Source organism: Geotrypetes seraphini, chromosome 8, assembly GCF_902459505.1.
Source record: "Geotrypetes seraphini chromosome 8, aGeoSer1.1, whole genome shotgun sequence".
NCBI lineage: Eukaryota > Metazoa > Chordata > Amphibia > Gymnophiona > Dermophiidae > Geotrypetes > Geotrypetes seraphini.
Genome location: NC_047091.1, coordinates 116,371,024 through 116,387,591, shown reverse-complemented (window position 1 = coordinate 116,387,591; position 16,568 = coordinate 116,371,024). Strand labels below are relative to the sequence as shown.

General features: G+C 46.1%; 1 protein-coding gene across 3 annotated transcripts in view; it reads right to left on the bottom strand.

The window, feature by feature from the left end:
• The window catches only part of ARMC6 (armadillo repeat containing 6), a 71,736-nt gene that overhangs the window by 50,410 nt on the left and 4,758 nt on the right, over positions 1-16,568 (bottom strand). For all 3 annotated transcript variants that reach the window (XM_033954292.1, XM_033954291.1, XM_033954293.1), the window contains exon 2: positions 1,123-1,273. In XM_033954292.1, the coding sequence (XP_033810183.1) occupies positions 1,123-1,243 (121 nt within the window). In that variant the 5' untranslated portion in view covers positions 1,244-1,273. The remainder of the gene's footprint in view (positions 1-1,122; positions 1,274-16,568) is intronic.

The window sequence follows — 16,568 nt, the reverse complement described above, 5'->3', positions numbered from 1 at the left end:
TTATAAACAAAGCCCTGCCAGCTGAAGATCTCTTCCTCTAGTTCGGCAGCCAGAACTTAGATTTATAAAATGACAATTGTACAGAATATTGTTTCTCTTTATACTTTAATAAAATAAGTTCAGTATAAAACTACTTGAGGTTTGTGCGGATAGGATCCAATGTTTTGCGGGAACGGGGACCGAGCTTGCGGGTCAGGGCTGAGCTTGCAGGGACAGGGCAGAGACGGGGACAAATTTTTTCCCCGTGTTTTCTTTAATCTTGATTGCTATTGCAATAAAGACTATTTAAAGAGATTAGAAGTATAATGGAAAAGTTTCCTTTTTATTAGATTCCTTTTTATTTTGGTTAAAGTCTGTATGCCTTATATATAAATATGAAATTCCAGTAGTTGAAAAATCTAGATCTCAGGAGAAATTCCATAAGATTTAGGAACCTATTGAATTATGCTGTTCAGATATACAGTATAGGGATGATGAAACAAATCATTCATTTTTTTTTGTTTATTATCTGCACATTATTTTGGGCTCCTTTTACAAAGCCGCAGTAACAATGCTGACATAGTAAATGCACTGAAGCCCATTCAATTCCTATGGGCTTCGGAGCATATACCACAGCAGCATCGATATCGCAGCTTCGTAAAAAGGGGCCATTTATGATTTGTTTATGATGTCGATAATTTTTTTCTTTAGCTGTAAGAACAGTTTATTCTTTTGTTTGTTACTGACTACCTAGTTAAAACTTTAATACAAATGATTTGAACTTTTAAAAAAATGGTTAACTGCTTTGGTTGTATCACAGAAAGGCAGTATATCTAATCCGTGACTCTGCATCATAAACTGTATTACCTAATTTACATTGTAATGAGATGTTTTGCATATATGTGCATCTCATTAGTATATATCCTGTGGTAACTTATTATGGAAATATTACACATTACTGCTATTTAATGCAAATTAAGGGGCACATATAACATGCACCTTAATAACTACCCACCTTTAGTTAAATCATGAGAAATTTCAGCAGCAGAGCTGAAGAATGGTATCATGTAGTAAGCATGGTTTTTGAACATGATCTCTGTAAGCCATTTATGAGGCTTCTATATGTTGCATGATTTCAGTTACCTTGAGATTCAAATTGCTGAACAGCCTCACTCAGAGCCTCTTCTGGATCCATCTCAAATTCTGTAATATTTTCCCGTACCACAGCATCAAATGTATCTTGAGTGATCTGTCTGGAAACCATGACTGCTTTTTGAGAGGGATGGTCTTTCACCTAGCATGAGAAGAGAGTTGAGAATCAGGGATGGAAAATTTCTGTGAGCCATGTGACTACTCACTCACAAATCAGCACCACCACCCAGAACCAAGAAGCTGCATCCAGGTCCTGGGAGCCACCATTGCAGTAAAGTCAGAGAACAAAGAACCCCTTCTGCAGCCAAGGTTGGACAACCAGAGCTGAGCCAAGAAATTGTCACTGCATGGCCATATTCAAGAAGACAATTGAAACATGAGGGGATAGAGTAGAAAAAAAACAAAGCAACAACAAAAAAGTTAAAAAAGTAATAATAAAAATGACAATTTTCCTGGCTCTTAACAGTTTTCAAAAGTGTTTCCATCCCAGTGAACAATAATCCAGAGCCTTTTCCAAACCAGGACAAAGGGGTACTGTATTTATCCTAAAACATAATTACAACTGTAAATCATGATCAAAACTCAAAATACGGTATAAAACATTGTCAACACCCAAATTGATTGCCCACAGAAGTCTGCTGCATTCTATGAAGTGCATTCTGTACTTGGAAAACATAGAAACATGATGGCAGATAAAGGCCCATCTAGTCTGCCCATCTTCAGCATCCACTATCTCCTCCTCTCCCTAAGGGATCCCACATGCCTGTCCCATGCTTTCTTGAACTCAGACACAGTCTTTGTCTCCACCACCTCTACTGGGACACTATTCCACGCATCTATTACCCTTTCTGTAAGAAAATATTTCCTTAGATTACTCCTGCGCCCTATCACCTCTTAACTTCATCCTATACCCACTCATTCTGGAGCTTCCTTTCAAATGAGAGACTCACCCCATGCACATTTATGCCAGATAGGTATTTAAACATCTCTATCATATCTCCCCTCTCCCATCTTTCTTCCAAAGTATACATATTGGGATCTTTGAGTCTATCCCCATAAGCCTTATGACGAAGACCACCAACCATTTTAGTAGCCTTCCTCTGAACCAACTCCATCCTGTTTATATCTTTTTGAAGTTGCGGTCTCCAGAATTGTACACATATCCTAAATGAGGTCTCACCAGAGATACAGGGGCATCAATACTTTCTTTTTCCTACTGGCTATATCTCTCCCTATGCACCCTAGCATTCTTCTAGCCTTGTCAACTTGTTTGATCACCTTAAGGTCATCACATACTATCACATCCATGTCCCGCTCCTCTTTTGTGGACACCCCCTAAACTGTACTGTTCCCTCAGGTCTTTGCAAACCAAACACATGCAGTGTTCTCCCTAGGGCCTTTTAGCCGGGCGGAGCACCCGGCTAATTTAGATGACTGCCCGGCTATTATCCGCTCGTGAATTCTGCTGCTGTCACCGCTGCTCAACATTAAAAAAAAAAAAAAACGACTTGGAGATTTCACATCTTAGCCCGTAGCGAACTTATGCTCCGGGGCTCTAACGTGTGCGTGCCGGCTTCCCTTCTCTTCCCTCTGAAACCGGAAGTTATATCCGAGGGTGGGGGGAAGAGAACAGAAGGGAAGCCGGCACGCACACGTTAGAGCCCCGGAGCAAAAGTTCGCTACGGGCTAAGACGGGAGACAGGTCAGTGAAGCTTACAATTTACTGTTCTTGCTGCTGGGTCCTGCTTACTTTCTGTTTTGCGAAGGCAGGACCCGGCAGCATTTCTCCCAATAGGTCAATCGCGATCTTGGGCCAACCAGCCTTCCTCTCCCCGACGTCAATTCTGCCGTCAGAGAGGAAGTTCTGGCCAGCCAATCACTGCCTGGCTGGGCCAGAACTTCCTCTCCAATGGCAGAATTGACTTCAGGGAGAGGAAGGCTGGTCGGCCCGAAGCAGGGAGAGCTTGGGGCGGCGGCGGCAGCTTGGGGGCCTGTTCCCCGATGGCAGCGGCAATGGCTTGGGGGAGGGCAGGGAGAAAGAAAGAAAGAGGGCAGGCAGGGAGACAGAAGGAAAGAAGAGAAACAGAAAAAAAGAAAGGGGGCATGAAGAGAGAGAGAAAGAAAGAAAGGGCAGGGAGAGAGGAAGAAAAAGTTGGGGGAGGGAATGAGGTCTGGAGGAGAGGAAACATACGGGCTGAAAGCATACAGGCTGAAAGAAGGGAAGAAAGATTGGATGCACAGTCAGAAAAAGAAAGTGCAACCAGAGACTCATGAAATCACCAGACAACAAGGTAGGAAAAATGATTTTATTTTAAATTTAGTGATCAAAATGTGTCTGAATTTATATCTGCTCTCTATATTTTACACTATGGTCCCCTTTTACTAAACCGCAATAGAGGTTTTTAGCGCAGGGAGCCTATGAGCGTCGAGAGCAGCGCTGGGCATTCAGCGCAGCTCCCTGCATTAAAAACTGCTATCGTGGTTTAGTAAAAAGGAAGGGGGTATATTTGTCTATTTTTGTATGGTTGTTACTGAGGTGACAGTGCATAGAGTCATCTGCTTTGACCTCTTTGAAAAAACCCCGGAATAGGAATGATAATTAACATTTTCTATGCGTACAGTGTGCTTTGTGTTTTTTAAAAATTTTATTGTTGGTAGATTATTTTGTCTTGGTCATTTTAAAAGTAGCTTGCAAGCCCAAAAAGTGTGGGCACCCCTGCTCTAGAACATCGCTCCTTAGGTTTATCAAGTGGTGCAGTGAGGGGCCAGCACTTTACATCTTATCACCTCATTCTTTCTTTTTTCTCCTCATGTACACCACGGTTCTTTATTCTAAGCAGCTCTGGCACTAACAGTACTACAGGTGCCTTAAGCTACTTTCACTACCACTTGCAGTCAGGTTCGGCATTTTATCATGGTTTTGGTTTTTTATTTAGTTTTTCACCAGTATTTTCATTTATTTATTAAAGCAGCCTTTTTTAACAGCCCGATGCCCCTCCCCTATCAGTGTGCATTCAATCCACTGCCAACACTTTTTTTGCACCTCTTTCAACAGATCAAATATCATAGCCCCAGTCGCGTGTTCACATTTATTCTGCGTACGAGTTTATCTCATCAGTGCAGAGACCTTTTCGGTAAGTCCATTTTACTCTCCCTTTTTTACTTTCCCGAGTGCTGTGGTTTTATTCTTTGGTTTTAATAGAAGCTCATTTGAACAATAATTTAGATCTTTCCCAGGTTTCACTTTTCATCTACCCGGTCGGCTTGTCTTTGAGCTACTATCGGCTTATGTTTTCAAGATACACACTGTATTATCAGCTGTTCATTTCCCACACGTTTACTTTTACCCTGTTTAGGTCTATATAGTCTAGGCATACTGTTTGTAACCAGCCATCATTTTAAGTATGTATATGCCCTATTTTAGGAGGAGGGGTTAAGTTCTTTTAGCATGTTATTTCATTAATTCTGAGTTCTGTGTTATAATATGTTGTTCTTGGTTTTTAGTTTACACATTATTTATTCTTTTCTATGACATGTTTGCATCGCAAGTTTACTCAAAAATATAAATAGGTATCCATATTTCCATTCAAGTTTCATCACGGTGCTCTGGTTTTGGCTCCAGTATTTATCACTTCCGTCCACCAGGTCTGGCTATCCGTTACCGTCTCATATTTTAAAGACTCACTCATTATAATTAGCGGTGATCCACACGTCTCTTCATAATGGACATGTCTGATTTTAGCATTTGAATCTTAGTACTATGGGTTTGGTCTTTTCTGGTTTCCTTTCTATAGTCTGCTTTTCATCTGGAGTCTTTTGAGTTTAGAATTACATTTTATGACATGTCTAAATCGGTCAAGTTATCCATTCTTTTAATATTTTGTGTCCCCTTAAACAGTAGCAGACCGCCCCGGGTGCCAGCCCTAGGGGGATACACAGCCGGCTGGATGCAGAACCTTCCAAGCTGCTCTAAATGGCACCTGCACCTCAGCGCGGCTGCCATACTTATTCCAAAGCAGAGTCGGCAGCCACACTGAAGTGCAGGAAGGTCCCGCGATGACTGCATTTGCCGCCTCTGCCTCCGGAAGATGTAAGTGACGTCAGAAGGGGTGGACCTGCAGCTGCAGTCATTGTGGAACCTTGCCACAACTCCCTGCGTCTGCTGGCCCACCCCCTCCAACGTCACTTACAACTTCCAGAGGCAGAGGCAACAGAAGCAGTCATCATATGACCTTGCTGGTTTGGAGGGAGAGAGGAGCATAGAAGGGTGGTTGAGGGAGAAAAAGGGGGTCAGGGTGGTATGGAAGGGTGGTGGAGGGAGAGAAAGGGGGCAGATGCTGATGGAATTGGTGTGCAAGGAAAAGAGAAAGAGACATATGGAGGAAGGATACTGGATGGAATTGGGTTGGAGGGAAAGAAAGGGGGCAGATGCTGATGGAAGTGGGGGAGAAGGGAGAGGAGAGAGTGAAATGCCAGACCATGGGGGTGTGGGAGAGGAAAGGGAAGAAGAGGAGAGAGATGCCAGACCATTGGAGGAGGGAAGGGAAGAAGATGGATACCAGAATAATAGGGGTGAAGGGAGAGATGGAAGGGGAATACAAGGAGAGAAGATGCCATATAGAAGGGGAAGAGAGAGGATAGACAGTGGATGAAAGGAAGAGAGTGACAAGACTATGAGGAAAGCAGAAACCAGAGAAGACAATGTAGAAAAAAATTCTATTTATTTATTTTTTTGCTTTAGGGGAGATGCATCGCTGTTTCTGTGGTGTTGCATTGTATGCAGAGTCCAGCTTCTTGGTGGTTCAATTTAACCTTTGTCTACGTTTTTCTATTTTATCCCCCCTTTTACAAAACTGTAGAGCATTTTTTTTTAGCAATGGCCATGGTGGTAATTGCTCAGAATTCTATGAGAGTCTGAGCTGCTACCACCATGGCTAAAAACCACATTACAGTTTTGTAAAAGGGAGAGGGGTTAGTTTGTGATTACATATTCCATACTAGGCAAAGGTGTTTTCCGTGTTCTGTGTGTTCGAAAGACATATTTTTCATACAGATGGGGGGAGGGGTGTCAAAAAAATGATGGGCCTCGGGTGTCACATATGCTAGGTACACCACTGCCTTCATAGTTTATATTTAATCCAAGCCTGCTTTTAGGACCTACAGGGTATGTATCCCTCTGATTCATGACGATTTCACTTCTCATGTTATCTTATCCATTCTTTTTATTATACAACTATCCAGATAAGCATCATTCTTTGACATGATTGGACCTTGAAAACTAATGGCAACAGTGTTCTCCCCAGAAATTTTTTCCAGCCATGAAAAACATTTGCTGCATTTAGTGTGCCACAAAAAACATTTGCTCCGTTTAGTGTGCTGGAGTTAAAAAAGTTTGAGAGATGCTGCTCTATACCATTTGAAAGAGGGCAAATATCTAATTATCCCAGGACAAGCAGGCAGCATATTCTTGACTGATGGGTGACGGCACCGACGGAGCCCCGGTACGGACAATTTTAGAGTGATTGCACTCTAAGAACTTGGAAAGTTCTAGTAGGCCGCACCGCGCACGCGCGAGTGCCTTCCCGCCTGACAGAGGCGCGCGGTCCCCAGTTTCTTAGTTTCCGCGGAGCTAAGAAGTCGCATTTTTCAACGGCTGTTGAAATTTTTTCTTATACGCCTTCCCGCTCGCGAAACCTTTTTGGGAGTTTTTTCCCTTCTTTCTTTTCTTTTTCTAAAAAAAAAACAAACCGAGAGTTTATTTCTTTATTTTTTTCTTCATTTCGGTTTTGCCCCGGCGGGGCCTACTGCCACCATCGAGGCCTCGGCCTTCGATTTGGCAGAAGCCGTTTTCACTTTCATGCCCCTCCAGCCAGGGTTTAAAAAGTGCCAGCGGTGTGCACGGCCTATATCCCTCACGGACCCGCACAACTGGTGCTTACAGTGCCTGGGTCCTGAGCATCAGGCTTCCACCTGCACCCGCTGTGCCACGTTAAAAAAACGTACATTAAAAAATCGCCAGATACAACAGCGATTACTCTTCGGTGCCGATATGTCCGATCCTGCGGCATCGACACCGGCATCGGCCCCATCACAGTCGGCACCCACTTCGTCGACACCGCGCGATACCGCGCCGGCGTCACAACATCCAGGTAAGCCGGCTAAGAAGCATTCCCCGCTGGAGCGTCCTCCGGTCTCAATTGCAGCGAGCCCAGTCCTGCCGACCGTGAGGCGCCCGCGGAAGCGCTCCGCCCCTATCGAGGTGAGTCCCTCGACCTCGGGCTCCTCATCTTCGGGGCGTCGAGCAGCACCGCAGGTACCGCAAAAGAAAAAGGCGGTACCGGTGCCCTCTTTGGATGAGCGCATTGCAGCCGTCCTACAAACGCAGCTCAAGGAGCAGTTACAACAACTCCTTCCTGCTCTACTGGCACCGAACCTTCCGGTCCCGGTCCGGTCTGAGCCGCCGGTACCGGCAGTGGAGCAACCTTTATTGTCTGCATCCACTGTCTCGGTACCGGTTCACTCGGCCTCATCGATATCGATGCCAGTTCTTGCACCGGAACCGAGAGCCCAGCATCAGTCGGTGCAGACTTCGGCACCGCTGCAGTCGGTAACATCTCCCGGTACCGTATCTATGAGGTCGGGTAAGTCGGCACGCAAATCCCGACACCTAGAACCCTCTACTCCGGAGTCTCGAGACCGTAGCTCCCATATTAGGGACCCTGATCTGTGGGGTGACTCCGAAGAGCCTTTTCTTTTTGAGGGTGAGTGTTCCTCGGATGAGGATGATCTTGCTGCTCCAGATCCATCCTCAAAACAGGATTCTACATCTTTCACTTCCTTCCTGAAAGAGATGTGTGAATCTCTTTCCATTCCTTTGGAGGCTGAGTCTAAAAAATCCAAGGCCTTCCTTGATGCCCTTGACTTCGATCAGCCTCCAAAGGAATTTTTGAAACTCCCTCTTCATGACATCCTGAGGGAAACTTTCTATAAGAATCTAGAGACTCCTTTGACCATCCCAGGAGCTCCCCGTAAATTAGATTCATTATATAAAGTAATCCCTATTCCTGGATTCGATAAGCCACAGCTTCCACATGAATCTCTGCTTGTGGAATCTACACTTAAGAAGTCCACGGGAGTCAGTGTATATGCTTCTGTCCCTCCTGGCAGAGAGGGCAAAGCCATGGACAAATTCGGTAAGAGGTTATACCAGAATGCAATGTTAGCTAATAGATCTGGTAATTATGCTTTTCACTTTTCTTTTTATCTCAAGCATCTCCTTACCACCATGGCTTCCTTTGAAAGGTACCTTCCTCAGCGGAAACGACAGGCTTTCCACCACTGCTCGTCTTCTCTTTTCCAACTCCGTAAATTTATGGTAAGATCAATTTATGACACGTTTGAGCTTACCACTAGAGCCACGGCCATGTCTGTGGCCATGCGCCGCCTTGCCTGGCTTAGAGTATCCGAGCTTGATGTCAACCATCAAGATCGGTTGGCTAATGCCCCATGCCTGGGGGATGAGCTCTTTGGGGAATCCATGGACTCGACCACCCAAAAGCTCTCCGCCCATGAGACTCGCTGGGACACTCTGCTCAAAACGAAAAAGAAAGCTCCACCGGCCCGACCTTTCAGACAGCAGTCGGCCTATCAACGCCGTTATGTGGCTTGTCCATTGCCATCAGCTCCCCAGCAACCTAGGCGTCAACGTCAGCAACAACGACAGACTCCTAGGCCACAGCAACAGCAACCTGTGAAGCCACCTCCACAGCAAAAATCTACGCAGCCCTTTTGACTTGATTCTCCAGGGCATAGCCAGCGTCCAAACATCTACCCACCTACCTCAACCTATAGGTGGCCGTCTCATTTTTTTCCTCAGCCGGTGGGAAGTTATCACTTCGGACCAATGGGTCCTCAACATCATCCGCCACGGCTACTCTCTCAACTTTCAGACCCTGCCTGCCCAAAGTCTACCAAGAGAGTCTGCTTCGAACACTCCTCAGTCTTCCCTCCTTCTCCAGGAGGTTCAATCCCTCCTCCTTTTGAACGCCATAGAGGAAGTTCCTCTAGATCAAAAGGGACAGGGATTCTACTCCCGTTACTTTTTAGTCCCCAAAAAAACAGGAGATCTCAGACCAATTCTAGATCTTCGCGATCTCAACAAATGCTTAGTCAAAGAAAAATTCAAGATGCTTTCTTTAGCCACTCTCTACCCTCTTCTCAATCAAGACGACTGGCTATGCTCCCTCGATCTCAAAGAGGCATACACTCACATACCGGTCAATCTGACCTCCAGACAGTACCTCCGTTTCATGATCAATCACTGTGATTACCAATACAAGGTGCTGCCCTTCGGCCTTGCCTCCTCTCCAAGAGTGTTCACCAAATGTCTGATTGTGGTGGCAGCCTTTTTACGCTCTCACCACCTTCAGGTCTTTCCTTACCTGGACGATTGGTTGATAAAGGCCAATTCATCTCAGACAGTACTCCTGGCCACCAACCAGACCATCCTGTTTCTCCAACTTCTGGGGTTCGAGATCAATCTACCCAAATCTCATCTCATCCCCACTCAGAGACTTCAATTCATTGGAGCGGTGTTAGACACAGTCCTCATGAGAGCGTTCCTGCCGTCCAACCGTCTTCAAACTCTTCAGTCTCTATGACAGCAGGTGCTTCCACAACGTTCCATCTCTGCCAAGCATATGATGATACTCTTGGGTCACATGGCCTCCACAGTTCATGTCACACCCTTCGCACGTCTTCACCTGCGCACTCCTCAATGGACCCTAGCTACCCAGTGGTCCCAAGCGACGGATCCCTGCTCACGACACATATCTGTGACATCGTCTCTTCGTCAGTCTCTACAATGGTGGTTGATATCCTCAAATCTCTCCAGAGGTCTTCTGTTCCATCTACCTCCTCATCAACTTGTCATCACCACCGACGCCTCCCCTTATGCCTGGGGAGCTCATTTGAACGAATTCCAAACTCAAGGACTTTGGACAGCCCAGGAAATGAAGCATCACATCAATTTCCTGGAACTCAGAGCGATGTTTTATGCCCTCAAGGTCTTCCAACATCTTCTCTTTCCTCAAGTCCTCCTGCTGTGCACAGACAATCAAGTTGCGATGTACTACATCAACAAGCAGGGGGGGGGACAGGCTCTCGCCTCTTGTGCCAGGAAGCCCAGAAGATTTGGCTTGGGCCACAGATCACCAACTTTTTCTAAAAGCTATCTACATTCAGGGAGAACAGAATTCTTTAGCAGACAAGCTCAGCAGAATTCTTCAGCCTCACGAGTGGACACTCGATCCTTTAACTCTACAGTCCATCTTCGCTCAGTGGGGCACTCCTCAGATAGACCTCTTTGCAGCTCCTCACAATCACCAGCTGCCCCTATTCTGCTCCAGACTCTACTCTCCTCACCGTCTGGCAGCGGATGCATTTCTCCTCGATTGGTCCAATCTGTTCCTGTACGCTTTCCCTCCTCTGCCTCTCATGTTGCGAACCTTGTTCAAGCTCAAGAGGGAAAGAGCCACCATGATTCTGATTGCTCCACGGTGGCCCAGGCAACATTGGTTCTCCCTTCTACTTCAACTCAGTGCCAGGGAGCCTTTTCTTCTTCCGCTGTTTCCTTCTCTGCTTACGCAACATCAGGAGACACTTCTGCATCCCAACCTTCCGTCTCTGCACCTGACAGCTTGGTTTCTCTCGGGCTGACTTCTCATAATACTTCTTTGTCTCAGCCCATTCGTTCCATTCTGGATGCCTCCAGGAAACCGGCCACTCTGCAATGTTACCATCAGAAGTGGACACGATTTTCTTCCTGGTGTCTTCTTCATCAACATGATCCCACTTCCCTTGCTGTGGAGACTTTGTTGGATTATCTACTTTCTTTGTCTGACTCTGGCCTTAAGTCTACTTCCATCAGAGTCCACCTTAGTGCTATTGCTGCTTTTCATAAGCCAGTTCATGGAAAACTTCTCTCGGCTCAACCCTTGGTGTCCAGATTCATGCGGGGTCTTTTCAATGTGAAACCACCTCTTAAAGCCCCTCCTGTAATCTGGGATCTCAATGTGGTTCTTTCCGCCTTAATGAAGCCTCCATTTGAACCTTTGGCTACCACTCCTTTCAAGTTTCTCACTTGGAAAGTACTTTTCCTTATTGCTCTTACCTCTGCCAGGAGGGTCAGTGAGCTATATGCACTAGTTGCAGATCCACCTTTTACGGTCTTTCATCATGACAAGGTGGTTCTGCGTACACCCGAAGTTTCTCCCGAAGGTTGTCTCTGAATTCCATCTCAACCAATCCATTGTTCTGCCTGTCTTCTTTCCGAAACATCACTCTCATTCTGGAGAACAGGCTCTACATACTTTGGACTGTAAGAGGGCTCTAGCTTACTATTTAGAGCGTACTAAGCCCCACAGATCAGCTCCCCAACTCTTTCTGTCCTTTGATCCGAATAAATTGGGACGTCCTGTTTCTAAACGTACGTTGTCTAATTGGCTGGCAGCGTGCATTTCATTCTGTTATGCTCAGATCGGACTGACACTGGAAGGTTCTGTCACGGCCCATAGAGTTCGAGCTATGGCAGCATCTGTAGCTTTCCTCCGTTTCACTCCTATTGAGGAAATCTGCAAGGCTGCTACTTGGTCCTCAGTTCATACTTTTATATCTCACTATTGTCTGGATGCTTTCTCCAGACGGGATGGACACTTCGGCCAGTCTGTTTTTCAACATTTATTTTCCTAATGGCCAACCTTACCTCCATCCCTCTTTTTGTTAGCTTGGAGGTCACCCTTCAGTCAAGAATATGCTGCCTGCTTGTCCTGGGATAAAGCACAGTTACTTACCGTAACAGGTGTTATCCAGGGACAGCAGGCAGATATTCTTGCGTCCCACCCACCTCACCGGGTTGGCTTTTTAGCTGGCTTATCCTAACTGGGGACCGCGCACCTCCGTCGGGCGGGAAGGCACTCGCGCGTGCGCGGTGCAGCCTGCTAGAACTTTCTAAGTTCTTAGAGTGCAATCACTCTAAAGTTGTCCGTACCGGGGCTCCGTCGGTGCCATCACCCATCAGTCAAGAATATCTGCCTGCTGTCCCTGGATAACACCTGTTACGGTAAGTAACTGTGCTTTATTCACTTCTAGAATTGGATACTTCTTAAATTTAATAAAAATATTATGGAACAAGTGTTAAACCTTAAGAAAGGCAGTCATATTGAGCATTGGAAAATAACAATAATAATTAACTAACACAAATAGTACACATTTAGGGCTCCTTTTACTAAGCTGCGATAGCGGTTTTTCCACGCGCTTAGCTCACGCAGAATTGCCGCACGTACTAGACGCTAACACCAGCATTGAGCTGGCGTTAGTTCTAGCCGTGTAGCGCGGAAATTCTGCACGCGCTAAAAACAATATTGCAGCTTAGTAAAAGGAGCCCCAACACCAAATTTCCCCGCCCCACCCAGCTACTTTTTCATGCCACCCGCCTGAAAACAATTTCTGGGGAGAACACTGCACATGAGCTTGCATTTTGTAGCATTAAATCTTAGCTGCCAAATTTCAGACCGTTCTTCAAGCTTCACTAGGTCTTCCCTCATGTTATTCATACCATCAGGGGTGTGTCTACTCTATTGCAGATTTTGGTATCATCTTCAAAGAGGCAAATTTTACCCAAAAGCCCTGCAGCAATATCGCTTACAAAAATGTTAAAGAACAGGCCTTCTGGCCGGGGCACTGGTTTAGTGTGCTACCAGCCGGAAAGTTTGCGAGACACTGGCCTAGTGGTTGGTGCAGTGGACTGTAGAGAAAGGGACCAAAGCCCAAATCAACTCTAATTGGCATGCCACAAATGCAAGCTCCCCCCAAACCACAAAAATACCTACTGAATCCACATATACTCTGTTTCCTTGAAAATAAGACCTATCCCGAAAATAAGCCTTAGCATGATTTTTAAAGATGCTCCTAATATAAGTTCTACCCCCAAAATAAGCCTTAGTTAAGATCGACCCCCGAAGCACCTCCCCTGAATGTCCCCAACACTCCCTGACTCTATCCCTGACACTAGTGCTGCCTGATATGCTGAAAAAATTAGACTTGTCGGTTCAGCAACCCACAACCCTACTGCTTTAGGAGGCTTTGGAGCGGAGGTATGTCAGTCTCGCGGTGGGAGGGTCGGTGGGGTTCTGCTGCACAAGGGCAGGAATGATGCTGCACATGGGGGGGGGAGAAAGGGTGGAGGAGAGGAAGGGAGAGATGATTGTTGTACATGAAAAAATAAGACATTCCCGAAAATAAGACAGTGTCATATTAATTTTGGGTCCAAAAAAACACACTAGGGCTTATTTTCGGGGAAACACGGTAGGTGATACCTGCAGGCATAATGCCTATTGTAATGGTGTTTAGTTGAGTACAGTACATTTTTTGCTGTTCCTGGAGGGCTCACTATATAAGGGGGTTATGATGTGATGTGTAATGGGATCTTTAATGTGAAGTTCACTCGAGTGGCCCTAGGCTGCCCCACTGCTCTGTTGGGATATCTGTGTGGCCAGTCTAGTAAGACTTCTTGGTCCCAGACATCCCAATGACTTGTATTTGTGCATTTTCCATTGGATTTTTTTTTTTTTTTTAATGGCCCTTAAAGAAAAACACATTGAGCACAAAAACATCTAAAATAGGGCAATTTTTAGAGTCAAAAAATAGATACTTTTCTGGTTTGAAAATGATCATGTTTGTCACTGTATTTTTGGCCTTTTTTTGTTTGTTTGTAAAATGTCCAAAATCGGATTTGGACATCATTTCGAAATATCCCTCTTATTATGTTTTTATATATGACTTGTCTCCGATGTACTGTATGAGTGTGATGTTAAAGAAATATGACTAAATGTGTTCTGTAATTCATCAAACTTTAGCTCATTGCATATAAATAGATTATTATTGAATATTGTATAATAAAGTAACTTTCACAGGATGATATAAATTTTTGCTTTTGTCAACTTGGTCAACATTAGCCATGAGATCAAGGAAGAATTACAGAACTTCTTTGCTGCTATTGAGACTTATCTGAATATACAGTAAGGCCCTGATTCTGTATAGGACGCCCGGGAGAGGTGTCCTATTCAGAATCGGGCCTACACTAAACCCTGATTCTGTAACCGGCGTCCATGTTACAGACGCTGGTTAGAGAATCGGGTTAGATTAGACACGGCCCGCTACACTTATCGCGGCAAGGGATCTCTCTGCCGCTATAAGTATAGCGGGCCGCGGCCCCCTGTCCGATTGCAGGCAGGAGGGTGCCCAAAACCTCATGCCGAAAGATGCTCCCCCCCCGACACTACCGACCGCCCCCCCCGACCCCTCCTGCCAGAAGATGCCCCCCCCAACAATATTGATCGCTGGCAGGAGGGTGCCCAATCCCTCCTGCCCGAAGACGCACCCTCCCCCCCGCGCTAACAGCCCCCAAACCTCCACCCCACCAAACTAACCTTTTCTTTTGGCCAGACGGGTCTTTCCCGTCCAGCCGGCAGGCCCGCCTCGTCGAAATGAGGCGGGCCCGCCCCTTCCCGCCGAAGGCTAAGGCCTAATTGGCCCAGGCTCTAGAAGCCTGGACCAATCAGGCCTTAGGCATAGCGGGTCCGCCCATCCCCACTTAATCTAAGACCTGATTGGCCCAAGCTTAGTGGGGATGGGCGGACCCGCTATGCCTAAGGCCTGATTAGTCCAGGCTTCTAGAGCCTGGGCCAATCAGGCCTTAGGCTTCAGCGGGATGGGCCGGGAAGGGGCAGGCCCGCCTCATTTCAACGAGGCGGGCCTGCCGGCTGGACGGGCAAGACCCATCTGGCCAAAAGAAAAGGTTAGTTTGGTGGGGTGGAGGTTTGGGGGCTGTTAGCGCGGGGGGGGGGGGGGGGTGCGTCTTCAGGCAGGAGGGATTGGGCACCCTCCTGCCAGCGATCGATATTGTCGGGGGGGGGGGCATCTTCTGGCAGGAGGGTTTGGGCACTCTCCTGCCAGCGCGGTAGTGTCGGGGGTGGCATCTTCTGGCAGGAGGGTTTGGGTACCCTCCTGCCAGCGATCGGACAGGCGGCAGCGGCCCGCTATACTTATAGCGGTAGAGAGATCCCTTGCCGCAATAAGTATAGCAGCCGCGTCTACTTACAATGTAGACCAGCATTTTGTTGGCCTACATTGTAAGCGTCTCTTCCTCTACTAGGGAGACGCGTAGGGCTGCCTAGGTTCACCTAAGGCCCTTAGGCGAGCTTAGGCGTCTTGCGGGCCTCCCTAGGCTCCCGGAGGCGCCTTCAATATAGGCGGCCTGCCTGGGGAGCATTTTTTTAAAAAACGTGAATCCCGATTGGCTGATTAGACAGCTGTAGGACGCCTACAGCTGCCTAAAATCGGGACGCACTTTGTAGAATCAGGGCCTAATTGACTAAGGCAAGAAGGGTATCTACCAAGGGTGAAGCCCATTAGTCCAGTTGAGATAAGACGATAACTAAGAGGCCACAGTCTTTTCCACAGTTTTGAAATAAATAGAAGATTGGAAATAGGTTGATAATTTGAAGGATCCTCAGGGTTCACTTTAGAATTTTTTGAGTTGAGGGATAACGATAGTTTCTTTCCAGTCTAAAAGGAACCTACTCTCTTTAGAACTAGTGGGCCCAATGTGGTGTAGAAGTAGCTGCTTAAGCATGAAGATAGATATAGGATCTGTGACTGAAGAAGAAGAAGTGAAAAACGTTGTGCTGTCTACAAACTCAGACTTGATAGGAGTCTAAAGTTGGAAAGCTTGCTGCAGAATGAGGAAGAGCATGAAATGGGAAAGGGGAGGGCAGGTCAGTAGGTATATGAAAGGAAGTGGTGCTAGGAAGAGAGGCATATAAATTGATGATTTTCTCTAAGAAGGCTACTGCAATTGTTAGCATTGTTCAGCAAAGAGTGAGTGAAGGGGAAGGATCAGGAAGGATTTTGTAAGTTGTCAGGCCTGGAAGAAGTAATATGGTTTATCATGCCAAAAGAGTAGTCTTATGCAGTGTTCCAATAGGTTATTAGACCATCATCATGTGTGTCATTGATGCTTTTTAACAATCGTAGACTATAATGGTATCAAGATTGGGATAATCTACAAGTAGTAACGGATGCACAAAGGGGTTGCCTCAACCAGAGTGGGGTAGAGAATAGCATCCCATAGGTGTGCCTGAGTTCAGTGATAGGGGAAGAAAAACAAGATCCTCTGGTAATGGTTTACAGTGGGACTTAAAGGTCTTAAACTTCAAGATTTCCAGTGAGAGATGCAAAAGTGAGTTTAAAGAAGCACCTTTGAATGCCAGCTGGAGGAGATCAGAGAATGATCTGAAAAGGGGACAAGTGTAACTTGGAGATCACTAACTGCAATGATATAAGTCTCCAGGATGATGACAAGTTCGAGTGTATGGTCA